This window comes from Anarhichas minor, unplaced genomic scaffold (genome assembly GCF_050575085.1).
Source record: "Anarhichas minor isolate MPS153535 unplaced genomic scaffold, ASM5057508v1 ptg000073l, whole genome shotgun sequence".
NCBI lineage: Eukaryota > Metazoa > Chordata > Actinopteri > Perciformes > Anarhichadidae > Anarhichas > Anarhichas minor.
The window spans coordinates 951881-975083 of record NW_027466519.1 but is presented as its reverse complement, the minus strand read 5'-3'; the positions used below and the strand labels follow the sequence as shown (position 1 = coordinate 975083).

At 41.5% G+C, this 23203-nt stretch overlaps 1 protein-coding gene across 1 annotated transcript in view; it reads right to left on the bottom strand.

Moving 5' to 3' along the window:
• trabd2a (TraB domain containing 2A) overlaps positions 1-19505 on the bottom strand; it is a 52028-nt gene extending 32523 nt beyond the window's left edge. The window contains exons 1-2 of the mRNA XM_076079872.1: positions 19392-19505; positions 17436-17996 (exon numbers count right to left, since the gene is read on the bottom strand). Of these exons, the coding sequence (XP_075935987.1) occupies positions 17436-17996; positions 19392-19496 (666 nt within the window). The 5' untranslated portion in view covers positions 19497-19505. The remainder of the gene's footprint in view (positions 1-17435; positions 17997-19391) is intronic.
• Positions 19506-23203: the final 3698 nt, after the last annotated feature.

Below are 23203 nucleotides of genomic sequence, written 5' to 3'. Positions count from 1 at the left end.
GTCAGAATTGGAAACCATTGTAACTCTGTGAAGCTGACTACAGCAGCCATCCCCTGAAAGAAGTGAGCTCAAACATTTTCCAGTCACCTTTTAAGCCTACAAGTGGTGACAATGTGTGATTCAAAATGTCTGGTGGAGTATTACCCTGGCATAACTGACGTAGAAGGACATTTGGGTGGTGGAAAATGTTGCTTATTGAGGACTTGTGTGATGTGAAAAAGAAATGTATCCACGTTTATAAAGAAATGTCTGTCGAGAGTAGCTAATGGGTACTGCAGCTGCAACAAATGGTCACAGCCTCATTCAACAGGTATTCACTGAGATTCCCCATTCACACACACACACACACACACACACACACACACACACACACACACACACACACACACACACACACACACATCTGCACATGCATAAATCTTTCACCACTGCACAAGTGAGCTTTCACTTTCTGGCTGAAACCCCACCATTTAAACACACACACCTGTCAGTTTGAGTTATCTGTATTGTTTTTATGTCCTCTAACCTTCCTCATCTACATGTTTTTCCTCCCGGATCTCCCCCTTTTCTCTCCTTCAGTCCTTCCATCTCCCCCGTGAGCACATTTTCTGATACTTTTCTCCCCTCTTGCCTACACCTTCGCTCTCTCTCTCGTCCATTCATCCTCCCATCATTTCATTCCTCCCTTCCTCTCCTCTTTGATCCTGTACATTCCCTCCCTCCCTCTCCTCATATGCCTCCTTCCATCCATCTCTCCCTCCTGTTCTCTCTCCTTTGATCCTATACATCCCCTCTATCAGCCAGGTCTTTAAAGATTCGACCCCTGCATTCCTCAGGTCACTCATGATCTCCTCGCTGCATGTGTGTGTGTGTGTGTGTGTGTGTGTTTTCGTGCATGTAAGAGTGTACACACCTGTGCAAGATTAGGGCGTTTCTCTGTGTATTTGTATGTACATGTATGTGTCTGTCCATGTGTACATGGGCATGTGTGTGTGTTTAAATGCTTCATCATCGTGGATTACCGCAGCCTCTGCAGGGCTCAAAGCAGACCTTTGAGGATAGCTTTATTCGTTCTCAAATATAAGACAAAAGAAAGGAAATATGGGGCCTTGATTTCCAACACAGGAGAGAAAGAGAGAAGATGGAGCGAGAAGACAAAAAAAAAGAAAGATGATGATTTCATTGCCAAGCCACACAGAGAAAAATCCCCAGGCCTACATCTTTGACAATAATGATGACCGAAAATTGTTTCCCCCTTCCCCTCTTTTTGAAAGGAAAATCCACCCTCCGGTATAATTGATATATCCTATTCCTTTTGATCTTGAACAGTTCAATCAATGAATGCTGACATGAGCAGCTCTCTGCCGAGCCAGACAGCTGAGGTCAGTGTGCACACATGAAAGTTTCTGTCTCTTCTAAATGTGCATGAAAAATGTTTTCTACTGTATGGGATAAATCAAAGAGGGGTTTATTCTCAAATGGACAACGTATTTTCAGCTCTGCAATGGTTGCAACTAATGATTATTTTTCATTGATTACTCAGTCAATTCTTTTTCTGATAACTCAATTTATCTTTTAATACATAAACCGTAAAAAGAAGACGGTGTCAACCATCCCAGAGCCCACGATGACGTCTGATCAACAGTCCGAAACCAAAAGATAATCAATTTGCAATAAGTAACAACATTTTCTAACCTGATAATGACTTTACAAAAGGTTTGACAGAAAGGATTTTTGCACCCATGCCATGAAATTGCCAGATGATTTATTGCTTTATGTGTCCAATGTTCAGGTCTGTGTGCATGCTATGTTGCACCATGTCTGCAAGACACACATCTCCCTTTGAGGACAGTAACGTTGAAAGGAAAATATTGTTTGTATGTAATGTATTGTTGATTCATTTTCAACAGTCCACCAATGGGGCATCACCTTTCTTTAGTCTAGTAATTATTGGCACTATATAACATATATATATAATTAGGCGTTAGTCATTACATACATGATAATAAATAATGTAGTTCTAAGCATCTATAGAGATACATTAGTTGTTATTACTGTACAGTATTTGTCAACAATTAAAACTTCTCTTATCTAAAAACATATTTTCTATCTTTACAACTCTATTTTACTCTCAATCATTATCTATTTATAAACCAGCCTAAATGTTGGCAAATACATGAATAAATAATTTATATCTGCTTATGTATATTACAGTGTATAGTGCTTATGAATACTAAATGGCGGGAGGTCTCTTACATTTGATCCATGTAGATCACACTAATGGCCGGCACACAAACCACATGTAAATATAGCGGTGAATACAATTCTTCTCTTTCTTTCTGTGTGTTCCCTGTTTTTCTCTCTTTATCGCTGTCCAACCCCCCCCCCCCCCCCCCCCCCCCCCCCCCTCTCTCTCTCCCCTCTCTCTCTCTCTCTCTTTTCTCCCTCCCCTCTCTCTCTCTCTCCCCTCTGTAAAAACATTGTGGGGTGCATTTACCTTGGTGCCCGGACGCAGCCAAATATTTAGGCTGTCACAGAGAATCAACCTCAAACCAAATGGCTGCAGTTCTGTGTTTGTCTGTGCGTGTGTGTGTGTGTGTGTGTGTACTGGGGATTGTGGTGATTGAAATGTCAACTTCTCATACCCTCTACTCTATCCTGCTTCACTTCACTACACCCTAAACAAGCTGTTCATGAGTCCCAACCAACAGATCCTCAGACACACACATGCCAACACTACACGTGTACAGTATCTATCACGAAAACACATTTTTAAGCAAAAATGCCAAATATTTGGTGGTTCCATCTTGCCCAACGTGCATGTTGCTGCTTTACATCATGGTGTATGTCAACAAGCAGTTCAAAGATGCCACCTTGTGCTCTTTGAGCTGCTTGACATTTTACAGCCTGAACAATAAATCAAAGAAAGGTTACTGATAGATTAATCTGTAATAAATATAATATAATCAATATAAATATGCACTAATCTCAATCGATGGAATCATCCGATTATGAATTGAAAAAGAACGTTCTAAGCGTGACAACACACAGGGTTGGCAACGTTGGCAACCACAGACATCCACTGGTTCAGTGTCTCTGTCTTTCTGTACGTCACTCTTCCTTTCTCTCTCACACACACACACACATACAAAACACCACAGAGCAGCCAGCCAGCCACTCAGCCCATCAGTCCACTAAGAAACAACACGAGCGTCTTGAAAACACAGCGAGCCACAAGGAAAACAGCCATCAATCTCCATGACTTGTCCGTCGACTGAAGGAACGCCGTTAATCTTCAGGACGGCACGAGTCAAGAACAACACTGTGTCATGCCGAGATTCAAACCAATGCAGCTGTGAGCACTTAGCGCGGATACACACTGAACATCCGAGTATTCACATTGTGTTCGTTGCAACCGGTGACAGCCATAAAAGATCCGTCATCACCTGCAAACTGCTCTTCAGTGTCACTTTATTAGTTATGTTCTGTGTGTGTCAATAGAGCAGCACATCAATACATGTACAAGTATAATCTTACTGTATGTTAAGCTATTGTTTGAGGCTCTCTTTCAATCCCTCAGCTGTCAATCTCCAGCAATAAAACAGAACCAGGTATTCATACTTTTGGGAGTTCTAGTAGCATGCTTCATATATCAGGACAGCACAGATGCACACACAGACACACATACAGGTTCTGCTGGGGTCAGACAGTTTGACCTCTTCAAGACCCTAAAGGTCACTAATGGACTTCCTACACTGATCGCTCCATTACTACGGTCACATAAACAACATTGCTTAAACCACATCAACCTCAATGGAGGGAAACGGTTAATTCATACAATGTTTATATGCGTTTGCATGTTGAGGACAGAAGCTTAGTATAATATTGTGAATCTTCTGTTCAATTTGCGTTGTTATTTTCAATGACAAAATATTAGAACCTCTGCGATGTCAAAAACAAAGACGAAAAAAAACTGACTTTATTCTCAAAATCTCAGCTTTTTACCCAAATACTGTCGTGGAATTTGTCATACTTTGCCTAATTGTTGCTTTTATCTAGCTTTCGTTTATTTAATATTTGCTCCAACAGACCAGTTTGCACAGCATACATACTGTAAGTCATTCAGCTAAGGCCTCTGTCTTCAAATTGAAAGCCCTGCAAACATTATGATTGGCCGGCTTCGGTTATGCAAATTTTCAGCTGGCAAATGCATGCTTGTGATTGGAGGAGAGAATTACCTTTGGATTCCAGTAGAGCCTGTGTGAGTTAGAACAGGGCTGTTTATTTAGCTTAAAGAAGATAACTTTTTGGAGACACATGGTTTTTACAGGACATTGACAGTTTGGAAGTTTGAAAGGTGCTGAATTGTAAGAATTAAACCATTGATTCATTTGCATCTGTGTCTTATTATTACATAATATTTGTTGGATTAACATTCCATGTCTTAAATTGCTTCATCTCAAATTGAGTTGAACTGTAATTGAGAAGTCACATTATTGCAATCAGGTGTTCAGATATTAGGATTACAATTTATTTGAAGACGTGTCTGATGATTCAGCTCCTGGTGTCTTTGAGCCCAAATGCAGGGATTCCAAAACCCTGCATTTGGGCTTAAAGACACCGGCTCTCCAACTGTGCAGGATGATGGAAAAAATGTTGTCAAGACAACATGTTCCCAGCAACTGGACAACAAACACAGCAGGCATCTGTGCCAGAAATAAATCTCCAACTTTTGACTCTGCAGAAGTCAGATAGAGAGAGACAAAAAAAAACAACACACAGCACTGCAATTTCTTAAACCACTGGCCCGGACTCAGCACCAAAAAGCACCGCTGGCAAACCACACAGAACGAGCCACGCACACACACCAGCACACAGCCACGCATGTTCACATTAATATGCATGTAAACACTTTCCGTCAGCTTGCATCGATTCCCTTGTTCTAAACAAAAACACATACTCAAAGCGCATTGCCCTAGACCTTTAACACCAGTGCAAATCCTTAACCTCACACATGCAGGATGAGTCTATGTCATGGAAAATAGGGTATAGCTTCCAAACCATCTGAGAAACGCATCTGTTTATTGTGGCGAAGGACTGATCAATAGTGGAGACAGAAGGATTGAGAGAGATAAACAGAAGGCGGAAACAATATTTAGAAACGGACAGTGGGAGGATAGAGAGAAAACGCTTGTAGGAAAGAAAAAGGAGAAAGTGATAAAGAGACATAGGTGGAAATATAGAAGAAGAGAGAGAGAGAGACAGAAGAAAGGGAGAGATAGTTGTTGTTGTGCAGACATCTGCCACGACCCACAGCCTCAGAACCACAAACGTATAAACGGCCACGAAAATATGAAAATCATCCAAACATCCTAAATGTGTTGGGAGTTCAGTTTTCAGAAAAGGATGGTACACAAATAAACATGCTCCTGTCATGTGAGATTGTGACCAAAATAACAACTGTCAAAGCAACAAAAACGGTCCGAGATACATAAAAAAAAACATTTCCATGAATTATAGATCAGGGGAAGTGTTACGGGAGGAGAGACGAGTGAAAGACAAACACTCAGAGACACAGGGACAGAGTGCGGTTTGCATCGGACTTTAGATATCGATTTGGGGATGCAGCTGCAAAGTATGCTTCAAAATCAAACCAGGTATCTGTAGTGTGGCTATAGCGACACATGCTCAGTAACACTTCATTCATCATATTTGTCCATGAAGCAATTAATAAGTGTTAAACTGATGAATCATTTAGTCTCCAAAATTCACATTAGAATGTCCTACAGTCTATCGAGATTTCTTCAAATTGCTCGTCCAACCAACCGTCCCCCAAAACCCAAAGATACTTAATTCACAATGATAAAAAACATTATAAAAGTTTAAAGGACTCAAATAAATAGACACAAATCTGTTAAATAACAAGATTAAGAGTCTACAGTTACGCTAGTGCTTCTAGCTAAAGTCACATGATCACCTTAGTCATTATTTGTCATCCTCTGGGAACCATGGGAATGTCTGTACCAAATGTCATGGCTATCCATCATAGCTGTCTGGACATTTCCCTGCACATTGTCCCCCTCAAGGTGGATCACCAAAGTCAGTGTGATTCATCCTCTGGGGACCATGAATGTCTGTACCAAATCTTAAAGTTTTGATATTTCTTATATGTCTTACCAACCGTCAGACCGACATTGCCATCCCCTAGTGCCACGCAGCTAGAAACGTTTTAAAAGTTTGCATATCCAGAATGGTGTCCGAAGTTATGGAAATAACACCAAGGTTGTTTAAACCTTTGTAAAGGGACTGAAACAGAGAAGACAGACACACACACACAGAGAGCGGGAAACATTGTGGTGAAATGAGCTGGGAGGCCAAACAGTGGCGTTGCTGTTAAGCTCTCACAGGTTTTATGATCTCAGCCGCAGCTCAGACAAAACCCCCAAAACATAAACAGTCTTTGGGTAGCAGCAACCCTGAAAACCTTCATCCACAGCGTGGAACGGACTCTGGGTGGTGGGAGGAATCCGACACACATGTTTATGTATGTGTTGGTCTGACATGTGCGGATGTTTGCACGAATACTTAAAAACATGTGTGCATATAATAGCTTACATACACCTCTATGCGATCTTAATTGTGTGTCTCTGCCCGTGCGTCTGTGTGTATCACGTGCCAACGCTGTCTTTGATGCCAGCCATGGAATCGCTGTGTTTTTTGAATTTTTAAAAGTGTATTTATATATTGTTTAATTTAACACAACGTAGTTAATTGTATGCTTATCTACAGTGGTGGGGAACATGAAAGAAGATTAAAAAAAGAGAAATAGTAGTATCTCTATTAGAAGTCAGAAACATTATCTGCTACTTGCTTCATAGAAAACCCCTCCGACAAAAACACAACCACACACTGCAGGTTTATACAACATCACTCCCTTTTCTCTCCTTTAAGGGTGCAAAAGAAGTCAGAGCAGCGGACCATCACATTTCCAGTTGTGTTCAGGCCAATATCTGTCATCCAAGACGCAACGACTATCAATCAAAATCACAAATGTGCTCCGCTGAAAAGATCTTATCTCAGAAGCTAGAACTACTGAACATTTGAGCCGGCTGCGCTGTTTGAACCAGTTCTTACATGCTGGAGGGGAACCGTGTGTTGATCATGTGATATCACAAATCTCCAATTTAATCCACTGCTGTTTTGCAAGGTGGCAAATAATGGCGTCTGGAACAATGATGAGCATCAAGAAGGACAAATTCTACATTCAGGACGCCTGACGAGACCCCCGAGGAAAGACGAACATAGTTTGACAACATCAAAGATGCTTCGGGCATCACATTTGTCGATATTCCTGATACTGGACATCCGCTTGTGTTCCTTCCTGGCTGATCACCTCTGCACAACATGCTTGAAAGTTAGGATCGGTTGGTGCTCAATGTGTTCCAACGGTGTGAATTTGTCTGTCAAGTTCACCAGAGTTCAACTCTATGCATAACTTTCGCGCTGAATAATTTGCCACTGCGGCACATTACATTTGACTTTTCCGCCAATTTGTAGAAACTACTATCCAGTGAAATATCTTACAAGCACAGGTCTGGCAATAATTCAACAACCTGTAGTCATTAAGAAGCTAACGCTGAGAACACTAACTTGACAATCGCATGCACGTCAGAGAGCAACTTGGCGGTGCTGGTTGAAAAATTCACCCGTGAAAGACGCTCCTTCATCTTACTCCCAGTGCGTGTGAAGAAATGTGACATTGTCTAGACATTTGCTCGTTTGAGTCCAAGTCTGGTCAGAACATCTGTGGAGAACAGCAAAGTCTCACAAAACCCTCATGTGTGGTGCTCACCTGTGAAATTCCACGAAAGCCATCAAAAATGTGGACCGGAGCCAGAAAGACACAAGTGGATTTATGGTAGCTCAGAAACTATGTGGTCCTTCTGAGTGTAGTTAAAATCGTGAGGGCTTAGAAATGCTTCATCAGCATCCGTATATCCATGTGAAATCACTACAGTTTCTATTCATTTGTATCACTTGGTTTGAAGTATTGGTTAGTAAAAGCATTCTTGGATAAACTCTATAAAATAACCACCCAAAGAGTCTTAAGTTTCAACATTTCTATGCAAAAGGTTGCCTCAAAGCAAATAGTAGAATAATGAATCCTTTCTCCTTTTTTTGCAGTCACAAAAAAAAAAACAAATTAATTTAATCCCGAATCACAAAGTGGCTGCTGCACAAAACCTTTCCACAGGTTCCAGGTGACACTCTGCGAGGAAGCAGAAACTATTAATCCTCTGTGTTGGAGCATGTGGACAGCTTTGGCCTCGTTATTGCTCGGCTGAAGTCCAGCCAGGTTTGGCTCATTTCTACAAGCACTGATTTAATGCAGACCAGCCACAAACCTGGCCCGCACAGAGAAAGCACAAGTATACCAGTGGCAATTTATAAGACTTTATGTCAAACTGTGAGAGGTAAACGCTCGTATGAAACTAACTACACCCCTATCTTAAAAAGTATCTTCGTCTTTCATTTATTTGCATTGTAATTTTTGTGTAGAAACAACGATAGGCTACAGAAACAAAGTACATTTTTTTATAATTTTTAATTGAGTTTGACAACATTTAGAATATGAAAGTGAATCTAAAAACAACTGCTTGTTTCAGGTGCGTTATTTTCTATTAATGGAAATAAAAATTGCCCATATGAAAGAAAATATTTTAACATTAGCAGTCGTCTGACTCATTTAACATTAGACTGTGAACACAGGCATTAAACTTTTCCCTACTGATCCACATGTACTGTAGAGAAGATAAATATGCGCATCTTATCTGATAACTCCTCCACCTTTCTCTGTTAGCATGTAGCCATCGACACGCTGTTCGCACATAGACAACACCTTAACATTGTTTTAATGGTTACAGGAAGATAGAAGTGTGATGTTGAAGTTTTACATGTGGCAGTATGGAAATTTAGCGGTAATGCAACTGCATGTTGATTGAACAAATTACTGCAACTGATACAGTATCCCAACAATACAATCATTCCTCCTTAATGGCAAAAGTAAATAAGTAGAGAAAGTGTCAATAGCAAATGCTGCATGTGGGAAAGCAACTACTGACAGCTATTAGTCAAGTGAACACTAATGCTATTTAACAAGTTTAATTAACAAATGACAGTGTAAACCACAGGAAAGTGATGAATCAATGTACAGCCTGCAAAATAAAGTATGGATTTGGTATGAATTGTAGGGAAAAGTCATTTTAAGTTGTGCCCTCTGTGTTAAAACAATGGAAACGCTACACATGGTGCTTTATGAATGTTCTGAATGAAGGATTAACTGATATCTGCAAACCTTTTTACAACTTAAGTATTTTAATACAGTAGCTAACATTATGCAAATTAAATTTGTATTTTTTTTCAATACTCTTGAATTAATATAATTCACCCTTTACCCCAAAAAGTGCATGTATATAATTCCTTAATTTGTATCAGTCACATGCTAATTGAGTGCTGATTTACTGGTCATAGCTTAGTAATAACAATGACCCTGGGGTATCGGCCACATTCAGGACAGCAAATAATTTAACTTACACAACAATAGAGGGAGTGATGGGCGCCAAACAAATTGAAATTAGCATATTAATGACTGTAATTGCTCTTACATATAACTTACATTATCTTTTCATGTGAGGAGGTCGCTGTTAGTGAGTGTTAAGTACATTTGTAGATGCAGAGCTTTTCTTACTTAAATTAAGGTGGGGGAGGCACACACTGCGAGACGGCAGACGGGCAAATGTGTTTCAGTGTTTCTCCGTGGGCTGCTTGCCCTCTGCAAGCTTTCACAATTTGGAACAGTGACTGGAAAAAAGCCGGCAAAAACAAATGAGTGGCAGTGATATTTGTTATCTCATCTGTAATAACATTCAGAGCTATCTCTAATTGTTTCACTTAAGTCATTACACATTAATCTTTGGAGTACATCTCGTCGTTGATTAATTAATTGTAATGAGCCGTGTTAAACTTGAGTGTTGCCTTGGACCTATTTGGCCAACTCAAGCATTACCAGCACGGTATATAATTTACTGCCGGGTGGATGTAAAAGGCCTCAACATGTCTTTGGAAAGTGCAGGTAATACATGATAAGCATTAGGTAACAAACACTCGATTTGTTCGAGGTATCGACCAATAGCACGGGTGCAGAGCAGTGATCATGCTACAAGGCTCGCCAAACCTGCACAAGTTTTCCTGACCCGGTGTTAAGTCAGAGAGACAAGCTATTAAATCCCCATTTGAGCTGCAGAAGCCTGCGTTACACAACCAGGAAAAGCCTGCAGCAGTCTCCAGAAGTCCGACTCTCCTCCACTGGAGTGTATTACTCTATATACACTTTCAAGGACCTACAATCTTTTTCTTGGCACACGGTTGGCACCATCCAGCTGCATCCGATCCACTTTCAATCAAATGTGCTTGAAAAACAAAACGTTGCAAATGGGTGGACATGCACATGGAAAATAAAAGTTGTGAAATTATTGTACCTTGATATGACAGCAGCAAAGAGGGGGGATTTACTCAAGATTATGTAAAAAGTGTTTACTGGAAAACGAACACACCCTCTCCTAAAATAGAAGTAAGGCTGGTTCAAATCATCTTATAATCAATAAAAACTCAATGGCATTAATCTCTATCAATAGTCCATGCAGCAAACAAATCACACTAGCCTTTGGGGCTTTTTTGTCACTTTTCCTTGTGGTCACTTGTTGACAAATCTTGTGCTTCAATTTCTGTCTATCAAGCTTTTTTGGGTGAAAAACGGGGTTTTTGAAAGTGAGATGAGCTCAGCGTCTTTGTCTCCGGTGTCGTGTATCCAGACAGATTGACAGATAATGTCAGAAATCTAATATGGGACTGTTTGGTCAACAGTGGGGAAGAAATCAAGCACCTCAGTGCCACATGAAACCAGGGACTTGAAGATAGCTGTGAGGACATGTTGGAAATTCAACCATATAGATGTGAATGCACACACACACAAATGCCCGTTCATGCGCGGACATGAACTCTTGCATAAATGCAGAGAAACGCAGATGTGCACAGCACACGCAGACGCAAACAATAATAAACGGATGCAAGCAATTAGATGATCAAATACACACTGGACACACACACACACACAACACGGCATGGGAAGTTTACTCCCTGTCATCAAAGTAGAGTGAACAAAGAAAAGAAATAAACAACTTGTGAAACAAATTGCTTCCTGCAATGTAATTGAGGATAAATGTGAAAAAAGTGAGCATCTTAGCAGGTGGATTTATGTTACAGGACAACATATTTCACTTTAATCTGATTTATTGCACCTACTTTTTTCTGGTTTTAAGAAATTACATTGCATGTGTTTCCTATTAATATCTCATATGATGACATTTACTTGGAATAACTGTTTCATTGGTTATTTAAAAATGTCCACATGATTCATCATTTGTCTAAATAACAAATGAATATTTTTTTTAAACCAAAACATACCTTATTGAGCTTAATATATTCAAGCCCAGGTTAAGATTTATTGCATTTTTTTTGGCTGTGTCTACCCATGTGAGCACATGTATACATTTCATCACTGCAGGCCCTCCTGCTCTAGTGATCCCTGAATCAATTGGTTCTTTCCAGTGGGACAAATGAGATTTAATCTGATTTGCTGCCAGGGTATTGCTGTGCAATACTGTCATCGTGCCAGCATGCGTTCTCTCTTTCTCTCCCTTACACACACTAACACACACATTTTCTTTCTTGCCAAGGATTAGATAAGAAGATTGATAACACTCTTACTGTATGGCTGTATGGCAAATAAAGCTACAACTGGAGACAGTTAGCTTAGCTTAGCAAAAACTCAACATGCAGGCAGAAACCTCCAGTTCTGAAGCGTGAAAGCAATGCTGAAGTGTCTTAAAACTTGCATTCCCTCTACTGAACAGCAGGGGGCGACTCATCTGGTTGCAAAAAGAAGTCTGATCGTATAGAAGTCTATGAGAAAATGACCCTACTTCTCACTTGATTTATTACCTCAGTAAACATTGTAAACATGACTTTTATGGTCTGAATCGACAGCTTCAAGTGTTCTTCAATACAGCATGATGTTCATTTAGTACATTATGGTCCAATTTAGAGTAAAATAGGCCATAAAGCGGAGCTTACTGTGATTGACAGGTCGCTACCACTACTAGAGATAAATACGCCGTCTCTACGTCAGTCCAAATATGGTAACTTCTGTTCATTGGTTGCAAAAATCCAAGATGCCGACGGACAAAACGTTAAACTCGAGGCTTCAAAACGGCCGTCCACAAACCAATGGGTGACGTCACGACTACGTCCACTTCTTATGTACAGTCTATGACTCAACCAGAGCACAGTGCAGCTCCAGGACGATGTACAGAGTGTGCAAGTGTTGGAGCGCATTTGGAATAAAATAACTGGATGTAATTGTGACACCAGGAATCAGGATAGAATCCAATGGTAGGATTCCCAAAGCTTCCCACTCCTACTCATCATCATTATCATCATCACTCTCATTTTGCCGTCTAATCTTATTACAGAGGTGATTGAGACAGATTTTTCCTCAGTGGCAGCTTGCCCAAAGCGCTGCCCATGTCGGGCTGGAAAATAAGGACAGCCATTGTACTGTCTAGGAAGTCGAGCGCGTACGTATAACCAACACACTTAGCGGTCTAAACCATCGGGACAGCGCAGGGTGTGGGAGTTTTGGGATGCTCACACGTTGTGACATCGTCTCTCCTGTCCAATGAGCTTTGAGTGAACGTCTGCTCTCATGTGACCTCTCAGACTGGATTTATGGTACGAGACATTTTCCCACAAATCTACTGATTCAAGAACAAACCGTACTTTGATTTTTTCAATTTAAAAAGTTTACATCCACTAACCAAGAGAGCTCTGCTTTAACTGAGAACAGACTTCATTTCCCTGTGTTCACAGTATATTATTTGCACAAGATGATCTGTTAAAGAAAAACCTTTAACCCCAAATCTTGAAAGGTGTTATGTAAGGAGATGTGAACTGAAGTTCAAGTTTGATATGGGCTTGATGTCTAAATTAGACAGGCGGGAAAATACAATAACTGTGTTAAAATAAGGTTATAGAAGTGGGTTTTGTTTGGATTACATCAGACCTTGCCTCTTTGAAGCCCAGCAAATCCAGAGACCTGTAGTCGAAGGAAACATCACAACTGAAGTTACAAGGCTGTCAAACAAAGGTAACGTCATGATACCTTTAATGGAGACGGAGTCACGCCTTCCTTCCTTAATGGCTCTTCTACTGATCTCAGTCTACATCTCAACTCTCCCTGTTCCAGTCCCTCCTCGTCATGAATGAACCAAATGGGCTTCAAACATTCCTTCCCTGTTCTCATAGACGTACACTGAGACCTGCATTCATCACCTCTCCATGCACCATTACTCCCAGTGATGGGAGGAAAGAAACAACACCTTCATTAGCAGGTCTGCTCCACTGAGGTGTGGAATGTCCCGCGGGGTTTCCAACAACAGTGACAGAGAAAGCCGGCCTTCATACGGCCATTGTTGTCCTCAACAAGCTCACTTAGTGTAATGGGCAAGGCTGAGCCATGCTCTTCAAAAGACGAGGGGCACCGTGCAAGAATAAGAGCAGTCATGCTTAGCCAGATTAGGGATCTGAGTTTAGAAAGTATAATTCATTGTGGTTTGAAAATAATGAGCTCAATGGGCTTAATTTATAGTGGCAGGCAAAACTGGACACATCACTTAAAAGATGAAAAAACAGCACCTTATTTTTTAAACGCATTAAGCTTTCTTATAGCATATCAATCTAACAGACGTTAGGCACTTAAGTATCAACATATAACAATAATCAGTTCAGCCGATCTTTATTTAATTGCATTTTAATGAATATTATTATATTATTTATATATATATATATTGTACAGTGTAGGCGCTCTGCATTGCTCGAAATAAAGAGCGCCTCTGCTATTGTCAGAGGAAATGATTACACATTAATGAAACATAATATTAGGCCTATTAAGTTTTAGAGAAAATGCGAATTACATCTTACACTAAAGGCCAAATATGAAATGAGCGTGGCAATCGTTTTAACCATCAGACTGAATTTTAGGTTTATATTAACAAGCTGGAGGCTCAACTCTGCTGACCAATTTCTCAAATGCCTCTGTGAGATCAAAAGGGTCCTTCAGCAACTCCTAAACCTCACGGACGACTATTCAAACTGTGCTATAGAGGTAATATTATCACCTCAAACTTCTTCGGGACTAGACTGCCATATGACTCCAGAACAGCCACCACGCTGTGGAAATCATACTCAAGGAACATTCATCCAATCAGCTGTCCACAGGCTTCACCAAAGGCAGGCAAGGAGAGAATATTTTTCCAAATTTCAAAACATGAAATATTAAATTTTCCATTTGCCTTCCACTTTCCTCTGAACTCTGTTTCACGCCAGATGTAAATGGCCAGTGAAAACATCACGGAGACTATTACAGACCGTAGATATGGTTCTCTAGTTGTAGCCTCATTAAACAGCATTTTCAGTCAAGAATGGCGTCTGAGGCGCTAGCTTTGTTTCACCAAGAGCGTATCTCACTCATCACACTCTATCTGGACATCTTACACTTGAGTTGCGCTAAAAGGCTTTAAACGAGAACTGTGGAAGAACATGTTGACTGAAATCTCAACCGGTCTGCTTCACGCCAGCCCGGTTAAGGCATCCATCAAGCTACTGTTGATTGGATTGAAACCGAGTGTGGACATTATGGAGTGCCAGGCTGTGTGCTGTGCTGGTCCAGTGTCGGGGTAGGTGGTTTCTGGGACACTAGATTCCATTGTTCAGCCCTCTGGAGGCTTTGTGGATATAAATCAATGAAAGCTGTGATGATGGGAGGTTTCTCTCTCTTTATAGACCTGTTGACAAACCAAATTTCAGCCACCGACTTTCTTTCTGTGATATGCATAACAACTGGACCCCATGTTTAAACACCTGAATGGTGACAATGTCTTCCAAGAGACCAATATGACCATTATGAAAATGGTTCATGATGGCCTACTACTTTAGGTTAGTGGTCACCCTGACTGTAGCTATGGCTGCTATGTGCATAGGCTCTGGAGGTACGCCATAGCTGACGTACGGGTGGGCTACAGAGGTACCACATGGGGACCTCCAGAACTGTGATTGGCTGCTTGTTATTTTCTCCTACAAGTCACGGGAGCAGTCTCCTATTTAGTGACCAGACAAGGCAAAAGTTACCAGGATGCAATTTGTGCCTACGTGTGTAGCCCGCAAAGTGAAGTCAAACAGTTACGACGGGGATTATATCAATGCGGGGAATCTGACACTGGACTACAAATTACAACCTGTGCCATAGGTACTTATGTTGGGAACTCATTAGCATAAATCCAGCTTCAGAAGAAACCAACAAAGAAAACGTGATGCAAACCCTGCCCTCAAATGTCACAGTCAGATGCTTTCTATAACAACATCACCTGCGTTTGCTTCTGAGGAAAGAACCGTACTTTTTTTTGCACAACCAAAGAAAAAGGTTGTAGTATTTCTGGTGACGACAATCTCGCCCAGGAAACCTCGACTGAATTAAAATGAGAAAAGTGTGCGAGGATCTGCGCAGTAATGGCTTCACTGTTCACCGTGGGAATATGCTTCCTCAGCAGAAGTGAGGGCGCAAGCTAAGTTGTATCATCTCATCTCAGACAGTCAGAGAATAAAATCTTCACTCCTTGCGATTGTTAACTCTATGTGTTCACCGTGACATAAACATTGCCCCATTCTTCATCTACGACTCAAGAGATGGCTAATAAAAGTGCAGCTGGGTGGTTTTTGGCAGAGACTTTATGCCTGAAGGGCCAACAAGGCCTGCTTTAAAATAACAACACTCAAAGCTTCTGGGTGTTAGGGTAAGTGGTCAAGTGTAATCCCCTTAGCTTCTGACCAGCATTAACAGAAATTCCTCGATAATACACATGATTTCATAGCGACTGCTGCCGTTACGAAATGTTTGTAATACTGAAAGGGTCATAGAGGGGCGCAGACAGACAGGCAGACAAGGGGACTTAAGTGTGCTGGTTCCCTTTTTTTTCCTGGTAATTTCAGACTTGAGTCATTAGGATCCATTTTTCTTTAATAACAAAGAACGCGGCGGAGCACGGCTGAATGTTTGTACAGCTGATTATTAACACCACACCTTTCTCCACTGGACTACGCTATGGCATAGAGCGGAAAAGACCAAACTAAAGGCCTCTGTTATGAAAATAAAATGAACGTAAATCTATACATCTCGCCATTTGTATTACACATCTTGGTGCTGGTGAGTAGATTTGGCATTGAGTTGACCGAAACAAATCTAAAAAAGTGTTAAGGGTAGACCCACCACTATGGTGCTATGCGTCACATAGCAACCCTGACACCTGTAACACACACACTAGCTGCACGAAGGGTTGCACCAATGCTTATTCTTCAATCAGCCAATACCAGATACCAATCTGATATCAGTGCTCTTTTTTCCCAAATGTAAAATCTGTTACCCTCTCTGTGTGGAAGTGGTTAAGATATGTGAAAGCTAATGTAAAGATGTAGCTACACATAAATTCACAAACCGAAAGATCCTTTTCAGGCTTGTTTAAATGTTAATTATAGCCTGGGGTTTTATGAAAACAACATACTGAATTCAGAGCAGGGAATTCATGGGTTACTGCTGCACTACATTGAAAAACAGCGCAGGAGGACACACATTTTAACTGATAGGATTGCAGAAGAGAAAGGAGACAACTGGACTAGACAGCATAAATATGGATCTTGAGCGCGCCCAGAGTATTGACCAGTACCAGGAGGGAGGAACAGCTGAGGACAATTGCTGTAAATGTTTGAGTTTCCTTTCCCCTGCCAAGAAATGAAAGAGCAGAAACATCTACAGGCCTATTTAAAAGAACTAAATTGTAATAGTAACTCATGTGTTAGGTATAATACATTTCAAGTGAGCACTGGTCATTTGGTGGTTTCATGTCTACGAACAAATTACATCATGACAACTGTTCTTTGTAAGGCTTCTTCTGCCTGGAATATGCTCCCCACCCACCAACATCAAAAGTTGGTGGTCAAAAGCAGATTTTCTTTCAGAAAGTATGTAAAAAAAAAAAAAGTGATGATTCTCAACGGATTATCCCTCGAACGAATGCCAACAGTTTCTGGACTGTTAAACTGCAATGACGCATATCTTGACAATGTCAGTGAGTGAAATAGATGAAGAAAAAGCAGCCATAAGTTTTCAAGTATCAGACGGACCGACTGAATCATGCATTGCTACACTGCTGACCGGTTGAAATGGTAAAACAGTCAGTGCGCCGCAGCCAGTACAGTTTCAAACTCACCTGGGAGAAGTTGAGCCCGTTGAGTGGATGGCACTGCTCCTCCACCTTCTCGACAGCCCCCGTCCTCTTTCGCATCCTCTCCGCCTCCTGGGCCAGGTACAAGTCCAGCACCGGCACCCCACGTGTCTTGATATCTGCCTCAGTTAACGAATTCACCATCAGCATCACCCAAACGGGCCGCTTCCTCTCCCAGTTCCCGGCGATGGCGTTGAAGAGGTAATCAGCGTAGAGCCCCTTCCCTCTCTGATCCGGGGTCATCCATGAAGGCATCATGAGTTTTACATACTCTAGGTGTCTTTTGAGTCTCCGATAGATGTCTCTGGGCAGGACATCCTGCAGGTTCTCGCCCTGAGGGAGCAGCTGGCAGCTGGTCAGGGCTGAGATGGTGTAAGGGTCCGTCAGGTCCAGCTCAAAGTAGACGATGTTGCTCTCCTGGAAGGCCTGCTTGGAGTTTTCAGGGATGAAGTCCCAAACGCGCGTGTAGGGAACGTGGATTGTACCATAGAAATATGAGGGAGGGTCACGTTTGATCGTCCACAGGAAGGAGTTTAGGTCGGTTTGCTAGGGGGGAGATAGGAAGCAACGAACAATTACTTTCAGTATGATTTTATTCTGATTAATGCCTTCATAGATGGCAAAAAAAAGTGAAATATGCCCAAGGAGTTGCCTTCAAATGACTTGTTTATATGACCAAAATAATTCATTTTACAGTGATGTGAAACACAGAAGTTATCACATTTGAAAGCTGATTAGTGAATGCTTCATTAACAAAATTATTTAAATTTAGCCATACATTTTAGTAAGTCGGAACCGAATGATTGGCATATAGGGGAGAGAGAAATCAAGAAACGAGCGGTGAATTCACAAAAACAGCGAGACTGTGCTTTATACTTAAAGTGCTTCATGCCATTTACTTTACATGAGCCAACACTGCTGTCTGGCACCAGTCAGCAAACTCTGTCTGTGAGAGGCTGTTTATTAGACAGGCTGCTAACAGACTGATAATGACTTATTAACAGGCCACTTAGGACCCAAGTGCCAACAAACAATACACAAGTCAGTGATTGTCAGACTGTGAACCCAGCGTGTTTTACCTTCCTGTTTCTGCTGGATCTGACCTGAGACGCTCTGCGTGAGTTTAAAGAACATGACTGACTGAGACTGCAGGGTAATCAATAAAAGGGAGGTTACGTAATCTGAGCCATTTGTGTATAATGCAATACAAAAGGACGAGGAGTTAGTCTTGAAAGGATGCCACTTTCCTAAATACACACACCTAGAGTGTGTAAAGACCTGTTACTAAAAGCCAATACACAAAGCCATGCAGTGCTGGAACGATTAGTTGATTTTGCAATTGGTCGATTGACAGAAAATGAATCATTGTTCATTTTTACCTACCATTTTTACTACCAGCTTTTAATGACGTTATTAATTATCATTATATGACGATTTATTGAGCTTCTTTGGGGTTTGGACTGCTGGTCAGAATTTAAATTATTTGCAGACAACATATTGGGATGTGGGAACTTTTGATGGGCATTTTATACTGCTTTTCCACTTGTTACGGACTAAAGAGTTAAATGATTAGTTTAAAGAAATATGACACAAATAATAAATCAGTGATGAAATCAGCCATTAGTTGCAGACCTAATCAAAACATAAGGGCTTCAATAGACAAGGTGTATTTGACCATTTCATTACCCTTCATCACTACAAAGGGGGAACCACCTTCACAGACAAGCAAATCTCAGTGTGGTGCAATTAAATATTAAGAAGTTGTAGACATGTCAAATAGCAGAGAGAGAAGAAATGGCACGTTATGGCTCCTTTACTGACACTTTATACTGCAAAATATAAGAAAATGTGGCAGGTTTCAGAGGTCCAGATAATAAGTTACAGCTGATATTACAGCTAATAGTGTAATTACTTATTAATTGTGGCTTCAAAATGACTTACTTTCTTGTTAAGCTCGCAGTTGTCGGAGTCCCTCAACCTCCACTGGTCTGCTCGGACCAGCAGTATCACACAGGACTGAATGAATGCGCCCAAAGTGCCCCGCATCGTAGCTCTCTCCAAAAGTGTGCGCGGCAGCTTGTGTTCGCTTCGCAACGTGTTGCAGCAGCAGCAGCAGCAGCAGCAGCTATTCCACCGGAAAGCGTGAATGAGGTATAGGCTTGCCTACATCCACAGCTCCGGCTCCATGCGGTCGCGTAAAATGAGCCGACAAGCATCCGACAAACCGCCGGGCAGAGTCATGCTGGCCAGAGCCCCCGGGCATGGACGCGCTGCTGCTGTTTTCACGTGTGTTTGAGAGCGAGGGAGAGGTGGTCACCGGAGTTTACGCAGAGGGTCACATTACCCTCCGCACTGCCGGTCGGACTGGACTGCTCTCTCTCTCTCTCTCCGCACTGCCTCTTTTTTTTCCGCGATTGTTTTGCAAAAGTTTGCACGAGTTTTATCCAAAAGTGTTAAGGTTTCAAGCCAGACTGTTCCGGCAAGCGCACGAGTCAGCGCACCGGGAGACAGAATAGAGTAAATAAGAAATAAAATAAAATAAAAAAAGATTAGTTGTGTGGTTGGTGAAGATGAGTCTGGTGTGAATGAACAAACTGCATCGCCGACGAGTTGGACTTTAAAAGCCAAAGTTCTCTGCACACATGCTCAGTCTGTCTGCCAAGACCTCACTGTTTGTATCTGCTCTCTCTCTCTCTCTCTCTCTCTCTCTCTCTCTCTCTCTCTCTCTCTCTCTCTCTCTCTCTCTCTCTCTTTCTCTCTCCCCCACCACACACGCGCGCACACACACACATGCACGCACACACAGCAGTAATCTGATTAAAAACCACCCCGCCCACGCGATGAGCAAATCTCCATTCACCTCATTCATGTCAATAAAGGTGTGGAGTCCTGCAGACCATTACAACTATAACGCCAATAGCCCGTTTATCATTATTATGATCATGAATAGACCGATACATGTCATGTAGCCCTGATTTCAATACACAGTGGACTTTTTTTATTTTCAGTTTCACAGACCGATGTGGTCTCCTGTTGCCACCCCATAGGAGGCCTGCGGGCAATCAAGGGTGCCAGTGGAGATCCCGTGGATAGATTATCATGCCCTGGTAGTTAATGCCTGACAAACTGGGGGCATTTGCATGAGAAAACCCCGCAATAACAGCGCTTTACTCTGCGTTTCATCACAGCACAGACACGGAGACCACAGAGCTCCATCTTTTCATGAAGATCCGCAGACTTCATGCGCCAGCCACTCAACATAACCAAATATAGCCCACTGTATAATCTGATAATCCACATACATTTATAAGGAAGCATAAAGAGCAGCATCAATAGTTTGGAGACCCTCATGGAGCCATGACAGGAGCAAGCACTCCTCATTCATATTTAGGCTCAATAAAGTAAATATCCAAAAAATAAAATATCTAGTGAAACTTGGATACCAGTGTGGAAGGCTTCAAACCAGAATCCCTGACCCTTGATTCGCAGTTGAAGGCGGATCTATGCGCTCCGATTCTATGCTCCGGTGCCGTCAAAATCCTGGTTCACACGGGGGCAGCGAACACATGTTGGTGTTGTCAGACGTCTGAGTAAATACAGGACGGTTTGTTGACGCAAAGAACGACTTCGGGGCTTAGATTTTTGCAGACAAAAGAACAGGCTGGAAAAGTGGTGATGAGGCCCGGGGATGTCTGGAAAGACGGATATCAGCAGTCCAGGACGACCTCACAGCTGCGAAGTCACTGACTGTGAAAATCGTATTAATTAATAGAGTTTAATAAATGTCTTTGGTGATATGGGGAGGACAACATTTACCATAGAAAATGAAAATAGCAAAGCGCAATACAGGTACTTCAGCGTCTTAAAATATCCATTTTTATTGGCCAGTTCTACAGTGTTTCTGTCCACTGAAGTAATTAGGACCCGTGGTTTTTTAACGGGACCCTGTTCACGCTCCTCCTAGTGGACAAACTTACTTTTTTTTTTAACCAGATGTGCGATTCTCTGCTCATTCTCTGTCTTTAAACATTAAAGCTGTAACATCTCTGTGCTATAGTTGCAATTTGAAACACTGAAAGAGAAAGAGGCGGCAGAAAGATATAGCGAGGATGGAGGGTGCAAGGACAAAACACAGACAAGAAGCAGACACAGTTATAGATACAGACTTTGTGAGTGATGAGTGATCAGCATCCACTGATCTAAAGACTTCCGGATGTGGCTGGTTCTCCTGAATGTCTCATTCAATTTAAACTTGTTGACCCTTTCCCCCCCCATTCTACTTCATTCCCAGACTGAACAAAAGGGTAACCTTGAAGAAACACAGCAGCATTCAGGCTCTACTCTCACTAGCCTTCTCAGAGAATCTACAAGTTTTAACTGCGAATTTGAAAAACTATTAAAAGATGGCGTGCAAATGTAAAATTGAAGAATACTACTGCAAATGCATGGGTGTACATTACTTTGAATGTATCCAAATTCAGATTCCACTTATTTTGAATTTGAAAATTGACCAGTGACGGTTCTTGAAAAAAAGTGAATTTGTCCAAACATGTTGTTAGAGTAGTGAAGATATGGCCATCGTTCTTACACAGCCTACTTGAAATTACTTTTGTCTGAAGGAAACCCATCCAAGGGGCTCCCAGATCACAATGAAAGAGGGAAAACCAATGTGATGCCTGCGTGTGTGTGTGCGTTTGTGCGCGTGCATGTGTGTGTGTGTGCGTGCATGTGGGTGTGCTCATCTTTGTTGTGCATCTGTAGAAATGTAAAAAGAACACCTGCAGCTGCTTCCTCTTTAATGTCCGAAGAGGTGGAGAACATGCAATTTGTAGAGGGGCATTTGTGTGCAGCCACACACACACACACACGCACACACACACACGCACACACACACTTCCTTTATTTCCATTCCCCACAACCCCCACAGAGGCTATTTTTTATATATACTCATCCAACATACATCATCCTCTCTAGCTCTGTGTAGCATTAGGCTACGTATGTCTGAGGCAAAGGACCTGTTGACTGCTGTTAAGTGAAACCACATATTTCAGCTCTTCTCTCATACTAAATGTGGCATGAAGTCTGCGGTTCATGAGCAAAGTGTTTTCATAACTTAAAAGCATATGACACACTAGCGTGGGGGGGGGGGGGGGGGGGGGGGGGGGGATGAGTAAAACCTGGTCTCATCATATGAGTTGAAATCATTTATTTTACTGGAAGCTGTGATACCCTTTTAGTTTAGATTTGTTCTTTTATCGTGATGACTCCTGTTTTAATTGATAGTTATTTAGTTTGAAAGGGAACGTTAATTTAAGCTTTGACGACACATTGTGAAAAAATTGGACATTTGCTTTTTTTCCAAATAGATTCAACAATCGTAAAAAGTCCACTTCTTGCTGTTGATGTTTTAATATGAATTCATTCATTAATTAACATTTTAACTGAATTCAGTATTTGTACAACCCTTTACATGCTGTGTAATAACTCATTCAAAACGTATAACAATATCTGTTAAAGAATGAAACTGTTGAAATTCAGAGTGATCCGTAACCAACAAACTCCAACATGTTAATGTCTTTCAAAAGTATTAATTCTTTTATTCTATGAAAGGGGAGTCTGTTTGAAGCCCGTTATGGACTTCAGTGACCCCTGTCGATACGGATACTCCGGCACATCTGTACATTTCCACTTTAAAGTGGCTGCGTTTGTGAAGATCAAACAGCGCTGGGGTCTACTGAGGGTTTCCGAGCAAA